Raw genomic sequence first — 24,316 nt, forward strand, 5'->3', positions numbered from 1 at the left:
AATTAAAGTTTAGGTGATTAATTAGTCTATTAAATTTTTGATGTCATTTTTATTTCATCTTTCATGTCATATGCCTGATAAAGCAGCGATTGTGAGCTCAGCGCAGCTTTGTGTACAGCAGTTACCGGGGAAACCTTGTGCTTTAAAGCACCTCCTGCTGGCAGAGAATGAATTAGCATTTTCAGTAAGTCTGATTTACGCAGCAAATATATTTTTAAAGCAAATGTCACTGATGAGACTGCTTTAGAATAAATTACATTTGTGCCAAAAAAAAAAACATCAACAACAACAAAAACCTTTTTTCCCCTGGACAAGTAACTTTTTACTTGGACAAGTGAATGATTGATTTACTTGTCAAGCTCATGTCAAAGCTTAATGTCGAGCCCTGCATCAGATAAATATTCCACTAATCCCAGTTATACATTCTTCAATGTTCAATATATTCTACAAAGATATTAACTAAATACATGACAATAACAGAAATGGCAATGCACCATGCAGTTTAATTGATCATACAAGCAATGAGAATGAAAACACTCAGTGATTCATATCGTTATTTGAAAAAGTCAATTAATCCAAAAAGTAAACACATCTAACTTGCTATTAAAAATGTAGCGGAGTTAAAACCACCATCTTTCTGTGATGTAAATATTACAGATTAGAGAAGTTGTGAAAAGAGTGAGTTAAACAGCTATTTATAAACCTTTAGCAGGCTCAACATGCTCCTCTGGATCTATGTTGCACTAAACTACTTCACACATGGTGTATGTGCAGCATTGGGAGGACGAAAGTCCTTTAAAGATTCAAAGGATGTATGTTTGCTAAAGGTGGAGAAGTATTCCTCAATCAACAGAGTTTCTGCCAATGTCTGACTCAGTCATAGCAGCACTGATAACAGAGGGCTGGGTTTTACAGCGAGAGCAGACAGTACATTATTACCTTTGTGGGGACATTTGGTCCCCATTATGTAGGGAATTTATTTTATCTGATCTTATTCTTTGTGTGAAAGCTAAATGCAAAACCCAATCAAACTAAGTGAGAATCCATGTAACAGTTGCTCAGAATAGATGTACAGTAAAAGTCCAGCAAGAGAAAAAGGACAAGTGTAATTTTCCTCACAAGTTGTGGGATTTTTTAAAATAGTTTTATTGTCAACAGCACGTTCAACACACTATTTGTCAATGTGTGACATGCGCCTTTAATAAAAGTAATTTAGGGGATTAAACCTCTAAATACAAAAATCACAACATTAGATGAAAACTGTATTTCAAAGAACAATACTTTTGCATTTTTGTACAGGTGTATATACAAAACAAAGGCAAAATACCTCAAAATGAACAGATAGGAAGAAACAGACTATTTCAACAGATCTACTGGAGAACTAGTTGAAGAGTGCTTGTGGATTAAATCAAAAGAAGACCACTGGTTAATCGGTTCAAAATTATGGAAAACTATACATAGGAAAATCCCAGGTCTTCTAAACAGAAGGATGTTTTTCTTCAGTACAAACTGTGATCCACTCAAACGGTTAGAATTACTCACAAATTAGCATATTATGGTGTGTACAGTGGGGAAAATACTTGTTTGATCCCCTGCTGATTTTGGAAGTTTGCCCACATACCGGTCTTAGTGACTTAGGAGTCCTCTTAACTACTCCTAACCTTTCACAAATTTAGGAGCTAGTTTTAGTGCTAAAATGCTCTATGAAATACTCAGAGGACTGGAAATAATCTAGGACTGACAAGTCCACTCTTTTTTAAAAAATTTTCTCCTAAATCAGCGAGTTATGAGATACTTTTAGCTTTAAGATGTCTTGTTAATACGGGCCATGGTGACCAACTACAAAAAACATCTTTCCTCTGTCCTTGCCAACAAGGGACTCTGCACCAAGCACTAGGTCATGTTTAGGTCAACTTATTTCACTCACTGAAATGCAAATCAATTTTTTCAGGATTTCTTTGGTTGATATTCTGTCTCTATCTGTTAAAATAAACATACAGACCCTTCTTTTTTTTGTAAATGGGCAATCTTACAAAATCAGCAGGGGATCAAATCAATAGTTTCCCCACTGTATATCATACAAAACATTTGGTCATTTGTTAGTGAAAATATGACAACCTTAAAAGGGACTGTGTTACTGTGATACTCGCCTTAACATACACATACAGTAGAAAGATTAAGTATTCATGCCCCAAAACCAAAGCGAGAGAAGAATGCAATACTGCCTTAGTGATGGGCATCTCAAGAATAATTGGCAAATTAAAGAAAGAACATTCCAGGCCTCTGGACTAGCACACAGATAACAGAAAACGTTCGTTACACATGTCGTAATAATAAACAGCTATAATCCATACTGAACCTTGATTAAACCAGAAATAAATGTGTTTAATTGATGAGAGTCTTAAGAAATTGCTAACCATTTAAGTGCCATAATACTTCTTTAACAGCAAACCAGAAAGTTAGATATAACCAGCACAAACAGTGGGATTGAGGATTTCTAAAAAAATATTCACAGAGAATACACAGGCCCAATCAGGTGTCTAAAGAAACAGGAAGGGGGAAAAAACATCTGGACGTAGGAGAGGTCAAACCAAGCAAATTTCAAACTGAAAAAAATAAAATAACAAAATGACAAAATTCTGCATTTAAAGCATTTCCATGCATTTTTTGTTTTCAAAACATGATTATGCCATTATTATTGCTTTCTGCTCAGTATTATTTTGAATGATTCTTCATTTACACACCTGACCCTGATGCTCGAAGAGGACAATTTCACAATATTTCTCTACTTTTTACACATTTTTTTTAAATCAACCTTAACTATAACGTCTCCTTATAGTTTCTGACACGTTCACTCTCCTCCTCAACTATAAAACAATTGTTTCCCTGAGCAGTCCCAAAATACCCTTTTAATGAGGTCAGATAATTGATGGATTGTCTTTCACGGAACAGCTATGAACAAGAATACTACAGGTAAAGCAGTGCCAGCCCTTACAAAAAAACATTAAACAGATATGTCAGATCGGAACATCTTCACTAAGGTTATTGCTTGTCCTTGTATGTACGCTGTGTGCTAAATGCATTCAATTTGGTTCAAATGCGTGTGTTGAAGGGGCACAAAAAAGCTGACACAAAGATCCAACATCTTTTAAAAAACAAGCCTGTGTACACAGCTGCAAATTAAAGAAAGAAAAAAATAAGCGACCATTTTTATTCTCTCCTCTTCCCTGATGAGCTGCATTACTAGGTGCAAAAGACGTCTAGACGTATCTCAAAAAGGGTCCGTTAGGAACAACGCCAACCACCTCCATCCCCATGACATTTAATACAAACCGCTAGATCCCCTGGAATGTCAACACATGCCCCTGATCTGTCAATCATCGCTCACTTTGACAGAAATCTGATTACAGAATCACTATGGCACAACAGGGCATCACACCACCATCTAGACAACAACGCGAGCTGGCTTTAAAAGACAGAGATTTAACAAAACACAAACAGATCTAAAATAACAGCATGTTCCTTCAGGCTTTTTTGACTAATTAAATTGAACTCGTTTATTGCTGGGAAAAACACAAAGTGCTACCTTTCGTTAGGTTCTGTACATCATACATTGCATGATTTAACTAACCATATAACAAGTATATATGCAAGTTTTTGAGCTCACTGCCTCCGAATGTGCCATTTGATCTGAAAAGTTTCAGTATGATAGTGATTCAGGTCTCATAGTTTGAGTCCCATGTCATGCCTTGTCCACTGTCTTCTCCTGGGGCAGTGGTTTTGCCAAATGATGTCCCTGCTGAATTTGTATATACCAGAAGAGGCCAGTAAAGGGCAGTGCTGGGATGTTAGCACCAACGTGGGCTGTTCATTGTGGCACCGGAGAGAAAAGACAGGGATTTCAGCACCAGACGGTCATTTCCTGTCTTAGTCTACCCCAGTCAGACGCCTATGACTGTCTACGGCCAGTAGAGGGCGCCGCTGGGGCTGTCAAATGCAGTGGGCGTTTCCACTGAGATCTCATGCAGTCAGAACAGGAGGCTCAAAGATAAAACTGTGGCATGGAGGAACGCTCTGAGGCATATTACAAGACATCAATCGTTTATTTTATTTTTTATTTTTTTCATTTTTTCCTTGCATCTGAAGTCTCCTCTTCTTCAGACCGCCAGCCTTCTGGTGCACGACCAGTGGGGCAGGTTCAAAGTGTAGCAGGACTTTGTGAGAATGAAGTGTACGTGAACTGAGGCTGAAGTGAGCTTAGAATTCGTGTCAGCATGTTAGTATTATCACTCCATCTCTATTTTCTGAATCTGTGCAGTATTAGGATAAGTCTCTATCAGGCCTCCTGAGGAAGAACCTCCTCAAATTCGGAGCCAAACAGCTCCTTATAGAGCGGAGGGAAGCGTGTGCGAACCGTTTCTGGGTAAAGAGCTCTGAATGTGTTCAGTTTCTCCATATGGTGACGGCATAACATCCGAACAGTGGACACTGTACAGATAAGCTACAAGAGGAAGGAGGGGAGGGGGGCAGAGCAGAGCATCAGAATTGGTTATTATTGATCAGATAAGACTGTTCTCATTTTAGAAATTTGATTTTTGACTTGGGAAACAGTGATCAGATGAGTGAATATAACTAGTAGTATCCATAAATGTAACCGCAATCATGGGTTTAATGTACCTTTGCGAGAATTCCCTCGTCTCTCTGGTTGTTCTGAAAGAGGTTCTGGAGGGCAGTCTTGATCTTCTGCTGGAGTTTCTCCACTCTGGTCTTCTCCTGCAGCCAGGAACGATCTACAGACACATGAAGAGTTCACCACCTATGCAGATTCAGCAGGACTTTGCTAAATTTGGATGAATTGAAAATAATAATTGATTTGGTTATACCCCACAGGAATTGGAATGCCAGGAAGAATTATTTATCGAAATGCAATTCAAAGAAATTCAACACTAGTAAGATGAACTGTTCTTTCACCCTGGTCCACAAAATTACTTTTATTACATATTACTAAAGAAACATATTGCTAAAGAAACATTTCTTATTATTATGAATGTTTTTGTTTATACATTTCTTCAAAATGTATTAATAAATTGAAAAAGTAAAAAGCATTTTTTTTAATTTTTGTTGTTAGAATTAAAAAAACCTATAACATCCAAATTCAAATTGCAATTCTTAATTAAGTTTGCTACTTCAGTTTAAATTCAGGAATTCAATTGGAATTTAAAAGGTATTTTCATTTAATTATGAATGGTGCACAACCCTGACATTCAGAGATTGTACAATTAAAGCCTCTGCAAAACTGATGAAACTTCATCTCCTATCAGTGAATCTCTGACATTGTGCGTACTGTTCTTCCCTCACCTGCAGACATCAGCACGTATGCTGAAAACAGGCCAATCTCATCTTCACTGAGCTGTAGAGAGGTCAGGCTCTTCGCAAACTCAAACACTGAGCTGATAAGTTCATCACAGCCTAGAAAAGCATCAAAAACAGTGGTAAATGCTTTCCATTCGCTGTTGCCTTTTCCTTTAAAAGAGGAATCCAGCTCTTACTGCGCACCCAATGCTTTGAAGACTTCAGGCCCGGCATATCTGTTGTCAAAAAAGACAGTGTTGTTCTGGGAGTTGTACGCCCGACACATCCTCACGAACACAACTTCTAAAGAACCTGAGAAGTAGAAAAACACGCTCATAATTCAGTGGTTCTGCCACAGTTTGTCACAGAACTGATGCCGTTTTGTGAACCTGGATATGTTTTGAGGTTTATCTGAGGTGTACCTGCTTTGAGCAGCACGATCTGATCGTTCTGACACAGCTCCATGAATCCATCAATGCGCTTGGCAAACTCAACCACATACTGCACAGCTTCAGTGACTTTAACCGCACACAGCTGCCACATGTCCTCCTGAGACTAGATGGCGCAGAGAGAGGGGCTGTTAGTACACACACCTGATTATTCCCCTCAGGGATCGCTCAAGTGCATCCATCCATCTTTCTGTCCATCCATTTACATAAAAACAACAGAGAAATGTGGGGAAAACAAATGAACTAATGAGTACAAACTTGTCCCGTTTTAAACTCTTTTCATGCTCTACCAACGTTTTTAGACACCAACTAGAAAATCCAGGGGTGGCTGTGAAACTAATTTGAGCCACTGAGATGATTTGTCTCATCTGACCATTTGAGATGGTAATAGACCCAAACAGACATAACCAAACACCTTCTTTTGGTACACGTCCAGGTCGGTCTGTAAAACTGTCTGCCAGTTGCTGGGCTGTAGCTCTTCTCGAAGATACTGGCACGTCTCCATGTGAGACTTGCAGATGTTCTCTGACAGATGTTCTGTGTCAGAAACACACAAATAGAGTCAAACAGCTGGAGCTGACACACACTCCTGGGTTTGTGAACATCAGACATATCGAAGCCGTATACTATTGCCACATTTTCTAAAACCATTGAGGCTCATTTTAATCCTGTGCTAGTCTTTGACTGGTCTGTGTTAATGAGGCACTTCTTAATAATGACATGTTAAATGGGCCATGGAGGAGAGTTCACAGAGCCCTGCTGTTTCAAACCCCACAGCTGTCAATCATGCCCATAATGGCAGCATCCCGTATAATTATGCAGGGCGGCACTATGTAATTTTATTTGACAATATTTTCTTTCTTTGCAATTACATGCCAAATGATGCCAATATAACTATAACTTTTTTACTTTGATATCATTTATGATGCATTCAGTGCAATCTTCCATAATAACAAATATAATAAATTCTAAAATGAAAAAATAATCCTTAAGTATAAGTAATAAAGTAAAATATCATTTTTATTGATATATATTTTTGCATGTGATTAGTACTTTATAATTGTTACCTAGGTCGTTGTCAGGAGGTGAAGAGTCTCCGCTGCTATAGCAACAATATTGATCTAAGCCAGAGTCTGGGCTGAGGTCGCACACTGGTTCTAGTTTAATGCCATCCATGTCTAGACCTGACTGGTCTGGAGAGGGCTGAATGTCCAGGTAAAATCCACCAATCGCTGAATCCGCCTTTCTCTCCTCTGGGGTTTGACCGTTTACGTATCCACTGAGGTCATTGGGGAGTTCTGTGACGCCATTGGTGGACAGGGCGTAAGAGGGCGTGAGTGGCTCCGCCTCTCCAGGAGGTTGAGGTTCCCGCCCCTTCTCGGTCTCATCACCCACCTTCTCCTCCTGCTGCTGTTGACGGTGTTTCTGAACCTCTGCGAACAGACTGTCCCTCTGCTTCTTAGACATCCGGCCGAACTTCACAGCTGTGTGTGAACACACACAAACAAGATGAAAGCGGTTATCATTAAATTACATTAATATCATAATGCATGTTTCAAACTACTGGTAACACTTTACAGTAAGGTCCCTTTACACTGTAAACATTGTAATTTTGTAATTGTGATTTTTTAAAGTTGTTAATTAAGAATATTGGAGCATGTTCTACAAAAATTACTATTTCAGTTTTTTTAAAGTAGTTAACTTTTGTTAATGCATTAACTAATTTTAACTAACAAAGGGTTGTTATTTGTTACAGCATTTATTAATCACATCTTAATGTTAGTTTGTAAAAATATTAACTGATTATTTGTCATTTCATTTCATGGTCCATTTAATGATGTTATCAGATACAACGTCTAAACATGTTGAAAGTTTTTAAAAGATGAACATTTTTTTTTAAAGTATTAGAAGTATTTTTCATTGTTAGTTCATGTTAACTAATGTTAACAAATTGAAACTTATTGTAAATGTTACCAAAGAATCGAACTGGTTTTTTCATGTAATGAGTAACAAGGTTAACGAGAAAGAAGCCAAAATCTTTATAAAAGGGCTGAACCACTCATCTCTTAAAGCACTGCAAAAGACACAAATGAAATGAATTACAGAATATTCTAATAAATGCAATAACATTAGCATATGCCATTGCTTAATAGCAACAAATGGTAGAAGAAAACTGTCTATGGAGAAAATGAATGGGATTTTGACATTTTAAACCCTACTCTCACATTATAGACCTGAGGAGAATCAGATACCCCAGCAGTCACATGCACATCACTCAGACGGCTGTGAGAGTTGAGAGCCTACCATCTCTTGACATGCCCACTGCCAAGCATTTCTGCAGGCGACAGTGCTGGCAGCGGTTTCTGCTGGTACGGTCGATCAGACAGCTCTTCTGCCGAGGACATGAATATGACACAGTGCCCTGCTGACTCCTCCTGAAGAAACCCTGAGAAAGAGAACACAAAAATAGGTCACCTCAAGCTTGCATCTTTGTAGTTTGCACTGCGGCATGTTTCAGAATGATTTATTTACTCGTGAATTATTACAGTAACTAAACACGTCTTTCGCTATTTCCATGGGAATTTTAAAGGAACATGTCATGAAATGTGCATTTTTATGCCTCTCTTTCCAGTGCAGTGGTGCGTTATGGGAGCTCCAAATGAACTCATGTGCATGAAGAATGCATGAAGTGTAAATGCCTCTCGAGCACACTGGTGTGTGTGTGTGTGTGTGTGTGCACCTTCTACAGGGGTTCACGCTACACTCAGACAAACGTATTAATAAGGCATTGATGTGCATTGTGAACGCAAAGCACTCTAGTTTTATTTATTTATTTTTCTTGTGTGTGTAAATTGAGAAATATTTCGGCCATTACAACATGACTAAAATTAAAACATTTGGGACTGAAATATATTTTACTCTTTGTAACTGAAATATTAATAATCTACACTACCATATGGCAAAGCTGAATTTTCAGCATCATGACTCTAGTCTCAGTGTCACATGATCCTTCAGAAATCATTCTAATGTGCTGATTTGGTTCAGTTTAATATTTTTGTGGAAACCATGAATATTTTTCATGATTGTTTGATGAAATGATTTTTTTTTAAACAACTGCATTTATTGGAATTAAAAATCTTTTGTAACATTATAAAATGTCTTTACAGTTACTTTTGATCAATTTAATGCATCCTTGCTAAGTAATTTTTTTTTTTTAACTGACCACAAACTTTTGAATGGCAGCGTATAGTATTAAAATGCTTGATCAAGATTATGACAGGCCTAATTACACATTTTTAAAGAAACTGATTGATGCATTGTCATCTTACTGACAAGACATAACTACGAGATGTGTGTAAGTGTGTTTTTTTTTTTTACCTTGCATCCCTCACAGGTGATAACACCATAGTGAATCCCTGATGATTTATCTCCGCAGATTTTACAGGGAATACTCTCAATCTGAGCTACAAAGAGAAAGAAACACACTTTCACCAAAAAAAACAAACAAACTTTGCTACAATATTTTCTCCTATGTCAGCTTAACATGCAAAGACAGCTTTAAATAAGACATTTGTTAGTAAAGTTCCTCCAGAACACTGTGATGCTTTAAACATTTCTCTGTTTGTTTGAGTAGTTCAACCAGCCCAACATGCCAACAATGGCTCAACCAATGGCATGACTTTGTGTAGGCCCAAACAACCAAAATCGGGCAGTGTGCTTGGGACACTTGTTTGGAAAAAGTTACAATTCAATTTACTGCTGCAGAAAAGACTAAATGAAGGATTTTGAATACAGACAAACTATTATCAATCTCAAATCAATAGGACACGTTGATAAAACACTGTTTGACAAAACCCTTTGCAAACACTCTTTTCTTCCTTTAAACTGATCAACAGACCATAATCACATCAAGACAAGTTTCACAGCTCCTGACCTTTGAGTTTGCTAATGCAGTGAGAACTAGGCCTGATGTTTGCTGTGCAGAGTGTAACCTCAGGCTTTAGCTAGCAGAACAACAGTAAAAACTGTTTTTAAAACCACATAAAACACTCCATTTATTCAAGAAGAAAAAATGTCTATGACTGTTGAAATCACCCACGGGGCTGACATCATCTGTAAGTACAATCTGCTCTTTAAACATCCAACATTCATTTGGGTAACTACAGTATGACAATGCCACCCCCCCTCATGGCTTCACGAAAGTGCTTTTGTGCATTTCGGTGAACACTGAAACCAAAATGCACTCCTAGTTGGAGATGGCACTTGTGTGTGCTGGATTGTGTGGCGTAGTCGTCGTGCACGAACCCCTCAGCGTCTCGGCTGTGGTTGGTTATGGGAGAGCACGCAGAGATTGTGTGCGAGGCTTTTTAGAGGGGTGCTGGGGGAATAGAGCAGGAGGAGAAATCCATTTAGAGAAGAGCAATGCAGTCGTTCCGGCAGCCCTGAGGCCCATACAGTACAGGATGAAAAAGTAAAATGCATCTCATCACCATCAGAGCACTCGCTTTTCTCTCGGTCAAATACGCTCAGACTCGTATGTTGTTTTTTTCCAGCTGCGGACAATATTTGCAAAGGCATCAGAGCAGTTTGAGAATGAATATTTTCTCATGATTACAGAAAGGGCTAATCCCCTTTGGTTTTGCATGCCGTATTCATTAATAAGGGCATCCTCACTCTCTCTCATTAGATGTGTAAAACCAATCGGCAGTAATTAGTTACTCCGAAGCACAAGACGCTAATCTAGTCTGAATTATGGATTAATACATCAAAGGCACATTCTCCCAGAGCTGCCGCTGAAGTCTTGCAGCAGTAGTTACCGCTGTTCGGCTCTGATGCAAGAGCACGGTTTGTTCTTTCAGACTACAGAAGAGGAGCGTTCACGAGGATTGTGAACACATGAATTCTGCACAATACAAGGGTTTGCATGAAGAGTTTCGACATTGGTGGATATTCTTATGTACTGCCTACTATATTGAATAGCACAATCTGTCAACAGCCACATCTCTACATCAATATAGGAGACTGGAAAACCCTGAGCCCACCACTAGATTTTAATAATTTCTGAATAACTTTTACAGACAAGCACCTACCAAACCAACCAATATTTTACAGGTGTGTACCATAATCAACAAACAGAAGACTCTCTTCTTCTTCTGTTTGCAAGCGTCGCCTCCTCCTCATGAGATGCTGTGGTTTAACATGTTTTTTTTTCCTCCCGGTGTGAAAGTGCTGATGTGCTGCCAGAGTAGGAAACATAAAACACAACACCCAACCAAAGTCAAAGCCTGCAGATACACACACAGGCGCAGGCGCACGCGTGTTCCCTCCCGCTTCTGTAATCTGTTGTCAACACTGACTCACATCGGGTTGAGTTAAACACTCCATCATAACAAAGGAGAAAAGAACATTCTGGTGCATATTAGCCTTAAACTGAGCCATCATCAAGCATAAATGTTTTTTGCTAACACCTAGATATTATTTCATTATTATCTTATTAGCTTATACATATTCATTATCTGTAATTAGAGTTAAAAGAAAAACTTACAAAAGAAAAAAAAGAGCAAATTATCTGCTCCAAGAACAAACTGAATGGCGAATAAGCCCTTTAAATTCTACATAATTAACATTCAAGGTTAACCATAATAAGACACTAAATTAACCCACTGTGCCCTCTGCGTCTGTGAGTTTCGGTCTATCCCATCCCAGCATGTCAACTCTGAGTGAAACTCTTCAAACTCTTATTAACCTTTGGTCAAGATGTCAGCAGGTCAGCCAAGAAAAAGCAGTGCTTTCACAACGACCTCTAGCTTTGTTCTTCGACAAAAAATGATTGTTGATAACTGAATGTTTTTAGCTGAACTGAACACAGTGAAGTGCTGAAATAATCTCTAATCTGTCTGAAAGAGAAGCAGCAGCAGCTCGCACAGATGTTCCACTGCCCTATACTTTATCACTAATAGATAATGACAGCTGCCAGCAAGACTTTGCATTGCCTGTGTGTGTGTGTGTGTGTGTGTGTGTGTGTGTCGTGGTGATTCAGAGTGGGGGTGGGGGGATTAAGTAAGACAGCCGTTGGTGGAATAAACAGCCAGTAGCTTCTGTGGCAGTCCACCCCTGCCTGCCGTAAATAGGTCAGTGGAACAACATTCTGCAATCATCCAGCATGGTAACATTCCCATGCCATGCCAAACACCCAACATGGCCGCCCATGTAGTAGCTGTCAGAAAGATGCCATCGCATCACATCACATCACATCACATCACACACTTACTGACTTATTAATTATGCGGCATAATAATATAATATAATAATGGCAGTTTCAGACTGACTGAGATGTTCCCTCGAACCCGCACTAATGTGCATTACTACAAATCACAAAATATTCACTTTGCAATTCAAAATCGTAGAAAACATGTAAATGAACATGCAAAACAGCACAAGAGACGAGTTGTTTTGAAAGCAAAACAGCCACATTATACATGCCTGAGACATTAACAGCTCAACACATTAAAAAAACATTAACAAAAGAGCTCAGAGACATTTCTCTCATGTGCCTTCTCTCATTTCCCCGGCTATCCCAACTTGGAAATCCCTCGCCTACCTTTCATGGCTGTGATCATTAAATACATCCTGAGGCTCTGTGGCCATGCAGAAGACCGTCAATAGCCTCGCCTCAAGAGCGTGTACAGGCTGGGACGTAAGTGTTGTGCTGCTGACTGATGGGAGCGCTGCTGTGCCTCCCTCTGCCTCGCGTCTCTACCGCATGAGAATCCATGTGACTGTGACATAAGGACTAAAAACCTTTCTTCCCGCCCCCTCAACCCATGAATGACAGCTTTGTCATCCAATGGGTGAGTAGTTAGTGAGTTTTTGTGGTTTAAAGGGTTCAAGTGTTGGTTCTAACCTCTCACTACTCCGCAACGTGTTTTCATGATACCATACTGTATGCAGGAAGTTGTCTGTAGGTAAGGCTTCACAGTGTCAGAGCAAACTGAAACACTTTCTCTTCCTCCATGAAAGTGTTTCATGGTGACACACACATATATATATATATATATATATATAAACATAATAAATATACACAGCACACACACACTTAAAAACTTTTATTTTGGAATGCGATTAATTGCGATTAATCATTTAACAGCACTAATAATAACATTTCATGCCAAATGTAAAAAAAGACTAATTATCATTAGAAATTCTAATTGCATTTTTCATTCTTTAAATAAATGTATAAATTTTATCTGTATATTTTATATATGATAATATCACGTACATAATTATTTATAATATATATATATATATATATATATATATATGTATATATATATATATATATATTCATAATAATTATATATATATATATATATATAGTACAGAACAAAAGTTTGGACACACCTTCTCATTCAAAGAGTTTTCTTTATTTTCATGACTATGAAAATTGTAGATTCACACTGAAGGCATCAAAACTATGAATTAACACATGTGGAATTATATATGGAATTATATACATAACAAAAAAGTGTGAAACAACTGAAAATATGTCATATTCTAGGTTCTTCAAAGTAGCCACCTTTTGCTTTGATTACTGCTTTGCACACTCTTGGCTTTCTCTTGATGAGCTTCAAGAGGTAGTCACCTAAAATGGTCTTCCAACAGTCTTGAAGGAGTTCCCTTAGCACTTGTTGGCCCTTTTGTCTTCTGTCTGCGGTGCAGCTCACCCCTAAACCATCTCGATTGGGTTCAGGTCCGGTGACTGTGGAGGCCAGGTCATCTGGCGCAGCACCCCATCTCTCTCCTTCTTGGTCAAATAACCCTTGATGCCTTCAGTGTGACTCTACAATTTTCATAGTCATGAAAATAAAGAAAACTCTTTGAAATGAGAAGGTGTGTCCAAACTTTTGGTCTGTACTGTATATAATAATAATTAATAGCTTTAATTTAAATAAGTTACTTTACTCAGGCTTGTGTTTTTTTTACTAACTTAGTGTAAGTAACTTACAAGTGCATGTATGTTTTTTAATGCAACAATGTATGCTGAACACATTATAGATACACAATTTTGATAACATTCATGCAAAATTCAATTTTAAATTTAATGTCCATAATTTTTAATATAACAATATGATATAATTTACATTATACTCTGATTGATTGTAAGTTATCGTAAACTATGATTCTTTAAATAAATATATTTGTATTTTCCATATTTCATAGCCTATCCATTCATATACACAAAATTATCAGCATTATTTATAGCAGTCATAGATCATTATTTAATGAGCATTGTTTTATAATTATCTGCATTAGCTACTGAAAAAAAAGCCTATATTGACTGACCCCTAGTTAAAATCACTGTTTTTTTTTAATCTCCACATAATACAGCCATATATAGTAAAGTCATCCGCAGCACAGCAGTGATTTGAAATCGCATGTGTTTGCCCACAGGATAAGTGGCATATTTAAAAATCTACCCATATATGTGTGTGAGGTACAAACACACACACGTGTAGCCTCACACAGGTCTGGCTGAAGCGGAGGAGAACAGGCCCATCTGAATGCTGACGATCTGGCCAGAACCCAGCACAACACACAACTCCTTCTCCAGTCCACCATGGCCAAAATGTCTGCTCAAACAAGAAGTCACACAGCTAACTAAACCAAGTACTGTGCAAAACCATCTCTGCGGTTGTGAAAATCCCTATTATGCAATGCAGAAGCTCTAGGTAAGAACCTGCTCGCTAACCTCATCAGGCAACACGTTTAAAAGATGTGAACTTAAAGGGACAGTTCATTTACTCAAACTCTAAAGCTGTATGCTGTATATTTCTTCTACAGAAAACACAAACCATTAGAGATTGTTAATTTATTTATCCATCTTAGTTTCATAGTGTTTTTCCCCCAGCCAATCACCTCACAGACCATAGTCTGAGAGCCACTGCTCTAAACACAAGCCTCTCAATCCTGTTTCTTCTAGAAATATCTCCCACATGCTGTCCAACTGAGGGCTGAACAGTTGAAATAGAGATGCTGGAGCTGCTTCTGCAGATCTCATGTTTCACGGGTATGACAGCAGTGTGAGGATGGGGTTCTGTTGTGCGAGACACTCTCACAGAAAGATTCATCCCATCACACACTGGGCTGGGTTTAACTTCAGCAGGACAGACACGCTAATACATGCTCCCAGCTGCTGCTTGTTTGCTTGGTGTCTCCACCACAAACACACATGTGTAAACGCCCACAGTTCTCTTTTAAGAACGACTAAATAAAATCTGAATGCAATATGAAACTAAGCACTGGAATGGCACAGTGAATGCAGTATATCTTTAACCGTTTTCACACCCTTTCTAAGTATAACACTTTCCTTCCAGTACATACAAGTACACAAGGGACAAGTCATCCAGTAAAGGAGATTTCACATCATTCAGTGCACAAACAGGAAGTCTCTGTTGGTAACCACAGAAGCATCCCGCTAGTGTGCAGTTATTTTCTTAAAGCAGCTCCTCTCACCTTGACCAGCATTTTTCTGTCATGTTGGCAAACTTTTCAACATGAAGCCAGTATTTAAGAAATGTCTCTCTTCTGTTTCCATAAACACATACATGAATATGGATTCAGTCATATAATTCCAAAATGTTCAGAATGTTCATGTTCATGTATATATATATATATATACACACACACACACACACACACACACACACACACACACACACACACACACACACACACACACACACTCACATTTTTTATTGTATAAGAGACAATGTATATTTATGACAATGACGGCAATAACAAAATGATTTATAAATTATGTAGAATAACAAATTGTATTTTTATATATACACACGTTAATGTGTGTATGCATGTATGTATGCATACATATGAGTATTGTGTGTGCATGGTAAACATGGTTTAGGGTGAGAGGAGGTGAGAAAGATCAGTTACACCACTGACAAACTGGTAAACACTGCTTTGAAAAAGCAGTTGCACAGATATCTCACAATAATCTTACACTAGTTACAACAACTGCATTCATCCTTTAACTTATTAAGAGATAAAACTACATCGAAAACTGATAGGTGTTGGTGGGAGAGCACTTTTTAAACCAGCATTTATTATCACAGTAATCTGATCCTAGCATGCTCACGTTAACACAAACAATCTGATTAAACCAAAAATGAGGTGGATGTCAAAGCGGGTGTCAATATAGTTTCAGTTTCTTGAAACAGCCTCCTCCTCTCTTTAATTACTTTCGTAACCGCTTCCCAGATCATTTGGTCTTACGTGCAAATGGAGTGTTACATAAAGATCTGAGGCCACAGGAATGTACTGACATAAGACTGTACTTACATGTGTGTGTTTTCTTTGCTGAGGACACATCTGAAAAAGACAAGAAATAAAATAAATTTTAAACAGGGCTTGTGATAGAGTTCATACAGCCTTGTCCCTGATTGTAAAGCAATACGTTTTTTTTATTTTTATTAAAGCATAGACTCTTAAAAATATTTTGCTTCAAAACATGGAAAGAGAGTCCAGGTTTAAAGGGTTAGTTCACTCAAAAATGAAAACTAGACTGTGTTTTACTTACACTTGAAGCATCCCAGGTGTATTTGACTTTCTTCTTTCAGACGAATCCAGTCAGAGTTATATAAAAAAAATTGTCCTGGTTCTTCCTAGCTCTCTATCATTGCAGTCAGCGTGTGTTGCAGTTGAACAGTCCACAAGTCGTCAAATAAATGTGCAAATTCATAATAAACGTGCCCCACACCACTTTGGGGGTGAATAAATGCCTCCTGTAGTGAATCCATGTGTTTTTTAAAGAAAAATATCCATATTTGAAACGTAATAAACACTTTTCTCATTCCGGCAGATGACGCAGGACGTATGCACTAGGGGTGTGCACGGATAGTCGAATATTCGAATATTCGTTCTGCTCTAATTATTCAATAAATAAAAATGATATTCGAATTTCGCTATATTTTTGCTTGCCATAAAAAAGAAAGAAAAAAAAGTCCACAATAAAACCTAATTTGGTCACTTTCTGTGATTCTCCATGGCATATTTGAAGATGTATGCAAGCAAAAAATAATTAATGAATGAATAAGAACTGTGGTCTTTTACAGTGCTTTCAATATGCTGTGGAGAATCACAGAAAGTGACAGAATTCAAGAACGTTGTTGCGGCATCTCTCAAGCAACGAATAAACACCGCTAACTTGGAGAATGCAGTGAAAACTCCTCTTCTCGCGTCTGCCCTAGACCCTCGGCATAAACATCTCAGGTTCCTCGATGAAAACATGAGAGAAGTAAGAAAAACATTTTACAAAAAAACATTTTCCTTGATGCGAGTGGCTCGGATGCAGCCGCTGCCACCAACGATGAAGAGGATGCAATGCCCACTCATCGGAAAAGGCTGAGCCAGTTCTTTAGCGATGATTACAGAGAGTCCAGCCGAGACGAGTGGGAACAGTTCTTGCTGGAGCCATGTATTCCACCAGATGAGGATCCCATTCAGTGGTGAAACGAAAACATGAAGTGCTTCAGAAAACTTATTCGCTTAGCACACCGTTATTTGTGAGTCCCGCCAACGTCTGTGTCGTCAGAGCGCGTTTTCTCCGCGGTCGGCCTTATTGTTAACAGACTAAGGAGCCGACTTTCCCCCGATCATGTTTACATGCCTGTGTTTCTTAACAAGAACATGTAAAACAATAGAAAAAAAGCAAAAAAGATTTGCTGACAGTTTCAAAGTTAAGTGTAAGCTACATTCTGTACAATAGCTAATCGCTGCTTTATGTTTTTTCTTTGTTCACTTTTTTTTTTTTGCTTTTAATCTGTAGCTACTTTTGTTTGTTTGAATGCATTGTTAAAGGTTTTCAGCTACAAAACACGATGTGTAATGTTCAAGCTTATTGTGTGTAAGCTTGTTCAGAAATGATGGAAACAATAAATGTTGCTGAAAAATAACATCTGTCTTATTAACTTAATTTAAATAAACGAATATTTGAATATTCGTTTTTTGTGAGCTCAAATATTCGAAAATGATATTTGCGGAAAACGCCCATCCCTAGTATGCACAGAGTGCGCGACTCAGAGATATGCTAGTCTCGTGAGTTTGTTTATAGGAGCAAAGGAAGCAATGTTTCCTTACTTTAGCTAAGGAAAACCTGTCTCCTCTTTTTCTTTGCAAATCCTTGGTTTGTACTTCTAATTCATGACCCGCGTTTTGTTCATGCCACACCAATGTACTACGTCATCTGCCGGAACAGCTTCTGCGTATGAGAGATAACGAAAAGTGAGAGAAAAGTGTTTATTACGTTTGAAATATGGATATTTTTCCTACAAAAATACATGATGGATTCGCTACAGGAGGCTTTTATTCACACCCCGGATCCGTGTGAGTGTGACTGTTGAACTGCAGCAAACGCTGACTGCAATGATGGAGCTAGGAAGAGCCAGGACAATTTTTAATATAACTCTGACTAGAGTCGTCTGAAAGAGGAAAGTCATATACACCTAGGAGGGGGAGTAAAACACACAGTAAAACACAGAATAACTGTTTTTAGCAATTAATTGTCTACCATCCTTTTTGTTTTTTGTTTTTGTTTTTTTTAATTCTATTTGATATTGTCAACATTGTATCTGTTGGAGCTTTCCCCACCTTTAAATCCAACCTTGTCTGACTTTTCTCACCTCTGCTTCATTTGGAATAAAAATAATTCAAATACCAGAAGTCATTTAGCCTTGAAATGCATAATGAAAAATTATCATGAAAAAAATTATGCCCACATGTGTTTGTTATATGCCAACATATTGCTAAACATGAAAACAATGAATAATGTACATTATTTTGTAAACACATAGCAGTGAACTGAAGGCACTCACAGGTCCTGGCTTAGACTTTTACATTCAGGGCAACTCAGTCCAGCAGTCAATCAGCATTGATCCATCCACCCCCTTTAGTCAGGACTATTGTACTACAGCCAGCTCTATCGTGATGTAAAGTGTCCATCTGAGACAGATTCGTGACTAGTGAATCTGTCCATATGAGATATAAATGGTAAATGGCAACTGCCCATCAACAAAGCATTAACCAGTGATTTGTGTCAAATTAATTTCCATCTACTTGTAAATGTCCAAATCACAGCACGCAGCAAAAGGCAAATGAGACAACCAACTAATTGAACATTTTTCATGAAAGACATAAGGTGGTAAATGACGGGAACTTATAGATGTTAGATTTAGGAATTCATTTCATCACGGATGTGACCATGATATTGTTGAAAATCTCTGTACTTGTTAAATGACTGGAGGATCTTAAGGAGCTTATAATTGGTTGAAGCTTAAACCAGAATATTCAATAAACTGATGATGAGAAGAGCTTTCTCTTTTCCATATCTTATTTTCAGCTGGACCAGGACAAATGTTCTGGCTTGAGGCTTTTGAGGAAGCACATTCATTCTTCCCCCTCCAGCTGAAAATCTGAATGATGAAAAGAGAGAATCTGATTGCAAACCTTTATTTATCCATCAAGTTATGAAACGAAACAGGAGAGGTGTGGAAAAAAAAACTATCCCGCTTTGTCTCGTTCCCATCTTCACAATGCTAAGAAAGAAGTGGCTTCAGATCTGATGATGCTCAGCAGTGGAAAGACAGCGAATCTCCTGTCATTGTTCTTTCCACTCATTTCTAATTGGTTTAACTACTCGGTCTCACTCGCAAACAGTCTCCCCCTGAGTCTCTTTGTTTCTGTCTGTTCACATTGAAATTTCCCTGTAATTCTCCTTCCATGCTCCAAAGAACAGAGAGCATGAGGATGTGCATGGAAAAAAAAAAAAACGGCTGAGGCTTGAGAGGATTAGACCGCAATAACAATGAAACATTACAGAAAGCAAAGGTCAGATGGACGGCTAGTATCCAGTGAAATGCACTTGCGGTGAAATGTTTTGCCATCCAAATTTGTTAGGTTAAAAGATTCAAATCAATCATCTTAATCATCCATCTACACACACACACACGCACACACAATTATATACACTCAAGGCATAATCAATCATACTAAAATGTAACACCTACACAAAAAAACAAACGGAGAGCACATGACCCACTGGGTTTCAAAATGCGTGTCAGTTGGCGGGATGCAGGGTGCATACTGGGTTATTAATTTTTTAGGATGGCTTTTAGGGGAGTGTGTGTGCTTTCAATCTTTGAGAGATTAGTCAGAGCTGAAATCACACAGAAACTGCCTCAGGATTGAGCTAAAACTACTCATTTGGTGATTCTCTCAATCCTGTTTAAACCGGATGCTGAGAGGACTAGCATCATCCAATAATGTGCCAAATAAACCTTGTTTAATATTTTTAATAGATCATTCACTTCTCAATTTTACTTTTAACAATTAATAAGTGGAACCACCGATGATGATTGTGTTACTGAACAAACAGATGGCCTCTTCAGCTCAAAGCCTGGGGGTCTGATTACTTTATTCCCTGGTTTTATCAAAGCTAAACACAACATGGATGTGTACTTATGTGATTTTGAGTTATGCAGAGTTGAATGGGTTTGTGCACGGTTGGTTGAGTTCATTCCCACACCGAATAGTTTTGAGGCCCTGCTCATATGAGAGGTAAAAGGTTGTCAAAGTCAGTTGGTGTCAGAAACTTAATGAGAGTTTGACACAGTGACTCTGTGAACCAACTGAAGAGCTTATGATTCATGGTTAGAGTTGCACTTTGCTTTTTTTCAGGTGAGCTGACCATGTTGGGGGATGGGAGTACATAAATATTTGAGGTTTTAACTTGGAAACACTTAGGAATCTGATATGTTTTATTCATTGTTCAGGCGTAATGTTTAATCAGATAAGGGCAGTATTCTCACCATGTTTATGCTGTCCCTATTTATGAAAATAGCTTTTTTTTTCCTGATGATGTGGAGTCTTTTGTTTGATATGACTGATGAAGTATTTATAGCGCTCAAAGCACAAATCCATGATAAGAAGGATCTTCAAATCAAAAACATGTTCCACAAGGATTCATTCCCTGAACAAACAACACAAATCCCAAAACCTTCTCCCTCATTTGCCGGAATTATACAGCTCTACAACCTAAGCCGCTTACCAATGAATGAACTGACCAAACGTGTATAAAATGAATATAGATTATAAATTCACTACTGTTGAAATGTAAAAATATTATTATAATTGTATAAAAAAATATTATAATAGTAAAACTGTAATATTGCAAAAAAAAAAAATTACATAATTCTAGCATGTTTTAAAATGTAATTTATTCTTGTGATTCAAAGCTTAATTTCAGAAGCCAGTAATCCAGTCCTCAGTGTCACGTGATCCTCAAGAAACATTTCTTTTTATTATTACTATGAAAACAGTTGTGCTGCTTAATATTTTGGTAAAAACCACGATGCATTGTTTTCAGGATTCTTTGATGAACTGAAAGTTCAAAAGAACAGCATTTTTTTTGGACATGCTACAAAAGCATTTCTTCAAAACACCACACTATAGTAAGCATGTCTAAATTCTTCTTTTATTATGGGAAATGAAATGAATAAAAAAAAAAATAAAGAAAAAGAGGTAAGTTTAACTTTTGTCGCTATCTAATTCTCAATGTTTTTGCAAGATAAAAAAAAAATATATATATAAATATACATATATATATATATAGTATATACAGTATATATTTATATACAGTACAGTATATATATATATATATATATATATATACACAGTACAGACCAAAAGTTTGGACACACCTTCTCATTCAAAGAGTTTTCTTTATTTTCATGACTATGAAAATTGTAGATTCACACTGAAGGCATCAAAACTATGAATTAACACGTGGAATTATATATGGAATTATATACATAACAAAAAAGTGTGAAACAACTGAAAATATGTCATATTCTAGGTTCTTCAAAGTAGCCACCTTTTGCTTTGATTACTGCTTTGCACACTCTTGGCATTCTCTTGATGAGCTTCAAGAGGTAGTCACCTGAAATGGTCTTCCAACAGTCTTGAAGGAGTTCCCCGAGAGATGCTTAGCACTTGTTGGCCCTTTTGCCTTCTGTCTGCGGTCCAGCTCACCCCTAAACCATCTCGATTGGGTTCAGGTCCGGTGACTGTGGAGGCCAGGTCATCTATATATATATATATAATTCATTCCAGCACTGTGGGCATTCCAGTGGTTAAAGGGGTTAAATGGATGCTCAAAGGACCTGCTTTTCTTACACATGGTTTCTAGACCACGAGTTAAAGCTGGAATGCAGGCCATAATGTTGTTTCCACTCCTCTCTGTCTTGCACTCTGTTTGACTCTTGCAGTCCTCTTTAAACTCCTAACTATGTTAGCATCAGCAGCTGTCAGTTACACTGATGACAGGTATTCTCTGCAGTTTGAAGATCACACTGATATTCATGACAGGCTCTAGCACAGGCTGAACACACTCCCTGGGGTTCAGACATACTGATAATCCCTGGAATTCATTAACGTCAATCAAAAATTAATTATTAAACAAATGGAAATATGTTATATAACGGATAGTTCAGACTCTGGATTTTGATTGGAAGAGCCGCGTTGGAAGCTACTGTTAAATGCAGATAAACCTTTAACTGTGACCACAGACTATATTAATGTGCCAGCTTTCTACTTTGTTTGGCAACTGTAAACAACAGCTAAGCTAATCTACTTCATTACATAGCAGAACAATTATTTACTTCGATAACTGATCAATTAATGCAATTAGCTATTATTCATTAGTTAAATTGATGAATTACTTAAATGATTATTTATTTATAAAATAAGAAAAGTTGTGTATTTGTACTACACAGTGCACACTTACCAATTTATATGGCCTCAGACTGTGACTAAACAGATTAAAAATGTGACAAAAAATTGCAACCATATTTTAAAAGATACACCTGGCATTGATTGATAGATTATGTTCATTAGACATTATCTTGTTTCAGTGCTACTCTGCATTTTCTGCACGCAATAATAATTGGTTTTCAAAAACTACATCCGTTATGTGATATACAGTATAAATAAATAAACAAACAAAAGACTTGGGATATGAACTGATCATTAACATTTCTCGTTTTATCTTTGGCTGCATTCTAAAGATTTTCTATTTTGGAACATAATGAAATATTGAGCATGTGAACATGTACATGGAATTTATTGCTATTGAAATTATAGTATTTTAACTCTGTTTAAATGGATGAACAAAATGATCTGAATAAAGATGAGTTCATTTTGGTGAAACGAGATGTTTTGAGAACTTATAGCATAATTGAACTTTTTTTTTTAAACCAAAACTCAAGCTCATGGTGAGTTTGGTGAGAGGTTTACATCTGACAAACTCAGAAATGACTCCCTCACTAAATCACTGAATCGTGAGCTGATCTCCTGCTTTGTTCATATTTTTCGTTTGTATCATATTACTAGCTTGTGAGACTAACATCAACCTTTTTACTGACTGGCAATATGACAATGTGTAACTGAAAATATATATTCACAATCACAACTTTCTGGAGCAATGGACCATCAAGTAACTAAAGCGCAACATGGAATAACAGATTTTATATGTCAACACAGAAACCTCTATTGTACAACCCCATTTAGCAGATGTTGTAGTCTTCTTTATACTGGCCTTCTCTTTATTTGAGCTACACACAGTCAGTGCTGAATTAAGGCTATAAGATGACGGTCCAGAGGAAATGGAGAATGGCAAGCATCAGTCAGTAAAATGGCAGGTAGAGTTTCACATCATATTTAATTGCCTCTCCAGTCCATTTCACATCCTTCAGACCACTCTTTCTTTTGTATTTTTCCATCAGTCTATTTCTGGCTGACAAGCTTCCAAGAGATGATGATGGCATTTACGTAATAGGCACAGACGAGCACACACGCACACACACACACACACACAAACCCATGGAGATCCAGACAGCACTTACACAAACACTCCCACTGTGCATTACAGCACAGCACTGAGATTATGCCAAATTGGGTTAGTAGAGCAGGACTGGGTTACACAGAACAACAAACACACACACACACACACTGAGAAGGTACGAGAGGGGAGGAGAAGACAAGAAGGAAGTTAAAGGGAGGGGAACGAGTGGTCATGAAGTGGACTGCCAACATCAGCTCTGTTCATTGCTTATGACCAGCTTTGCATGTTAATCTCTGCGAGTAAAAAGCATGCTGATGTGCCCCTGCCGGGCGTAATGAGGGGGCTATCGGCTCCTGCTGTGGAGAGGAAAATAATGGTTATGTGCCAAATGAAGGAAGAGAGCGAGAGATCACAAAGAGATCATGGAGAGTGTGTGTTAGCAGCAGGATAACAGAGCTCAAACGTTCAAAGGGATTAATAAAATCTGGTTTTCAGGGACTCTGGGATATGTGAAGTTTAACCATGCACAACAGCCAGAGAACTGGAAAATATTTTCCAGAGTTTTTTTTTTTTTTTGTAGCACGTTTGTCAAACAATTCAAAAG

At 37.7% G+C, this 24,316-nt stretch overlaps 1 protein-coding gene across 2 annotated transcripts in view; it reads right to left on the minus strand.

Moving 5' to 3' along the window:
- Positions 1 to 1,122: 1,122 nt before the first annotated feature.
- LOC132105017 (nuclear receptor ROR-alpha B-like) overlaps positions 1,123 to 24,316 on the minus strand; it is a 41,150-nt gene continuing 17,956 nt past the window's right edge. The window contains exons 2-11 of one of the 2 annotated variants that reach the window (XM_059510417.1): positions 16,158 to 16,187; positions 9,180 to 9,265; positions 8,106 to 8,247; positions 6,869 to 7,285; positions 6,217 to 6,338; positions 5,775 to 5,907; positions 5,557 to 5,664; positions 5,359 to 5,469; positions 4,678 to 4,790; positions 1,123 to 4,501 (exon numbers count right to left, since the gene is read on the minus strand). In XM_059510417.1, the coding sequence (XP_059366400.1) occupies positions 4,337 to 4,501; positions 4,678 to 4,790; positions 5,359 to 5,469; positions 5,557 to 5,664; positions 5,775 to 5,907; positions 6,217 to 6,338; positions 6,869 to 7,285; positions 8,106 to 8,247; positions 9,180 to 9,265; positions 16,158 to 16,187 (1,427 nt within the window). In that variant the 3' untranslated portion in view covers positions 1,123 to 4,336. Of the gene's footprint in view, positions 4,502 to 4,677; positions 4,791 to 5,358; positions 5,470 to 5,556; positions 5,665 to 5,774; positions 5,908 to 6,216; positions 6,339 to 6,868; positions 7,286 to 8,105; positions 8,248 to 9,179; positions 9,266 to 12,402; positions 12,788 to 16,157; positions 16,188 to 24,316 lie in introns of those variants that run through there. The other variant, XM_059510418.1, reaches the window with a different exon arrangement.

This window comes from Carassius carassius, chromosome 2 (genome assembly GCF_963082965.1).
Source record: "Carassius carassius chromosome 2, fCarCar2.1, whole genome shotgun sequence".
NCBI lineage: Eukaryota > Metazoa > Chordata > Actinopteri > Cypriniformes > Cyprinidae > Carassius > Carassius carassius.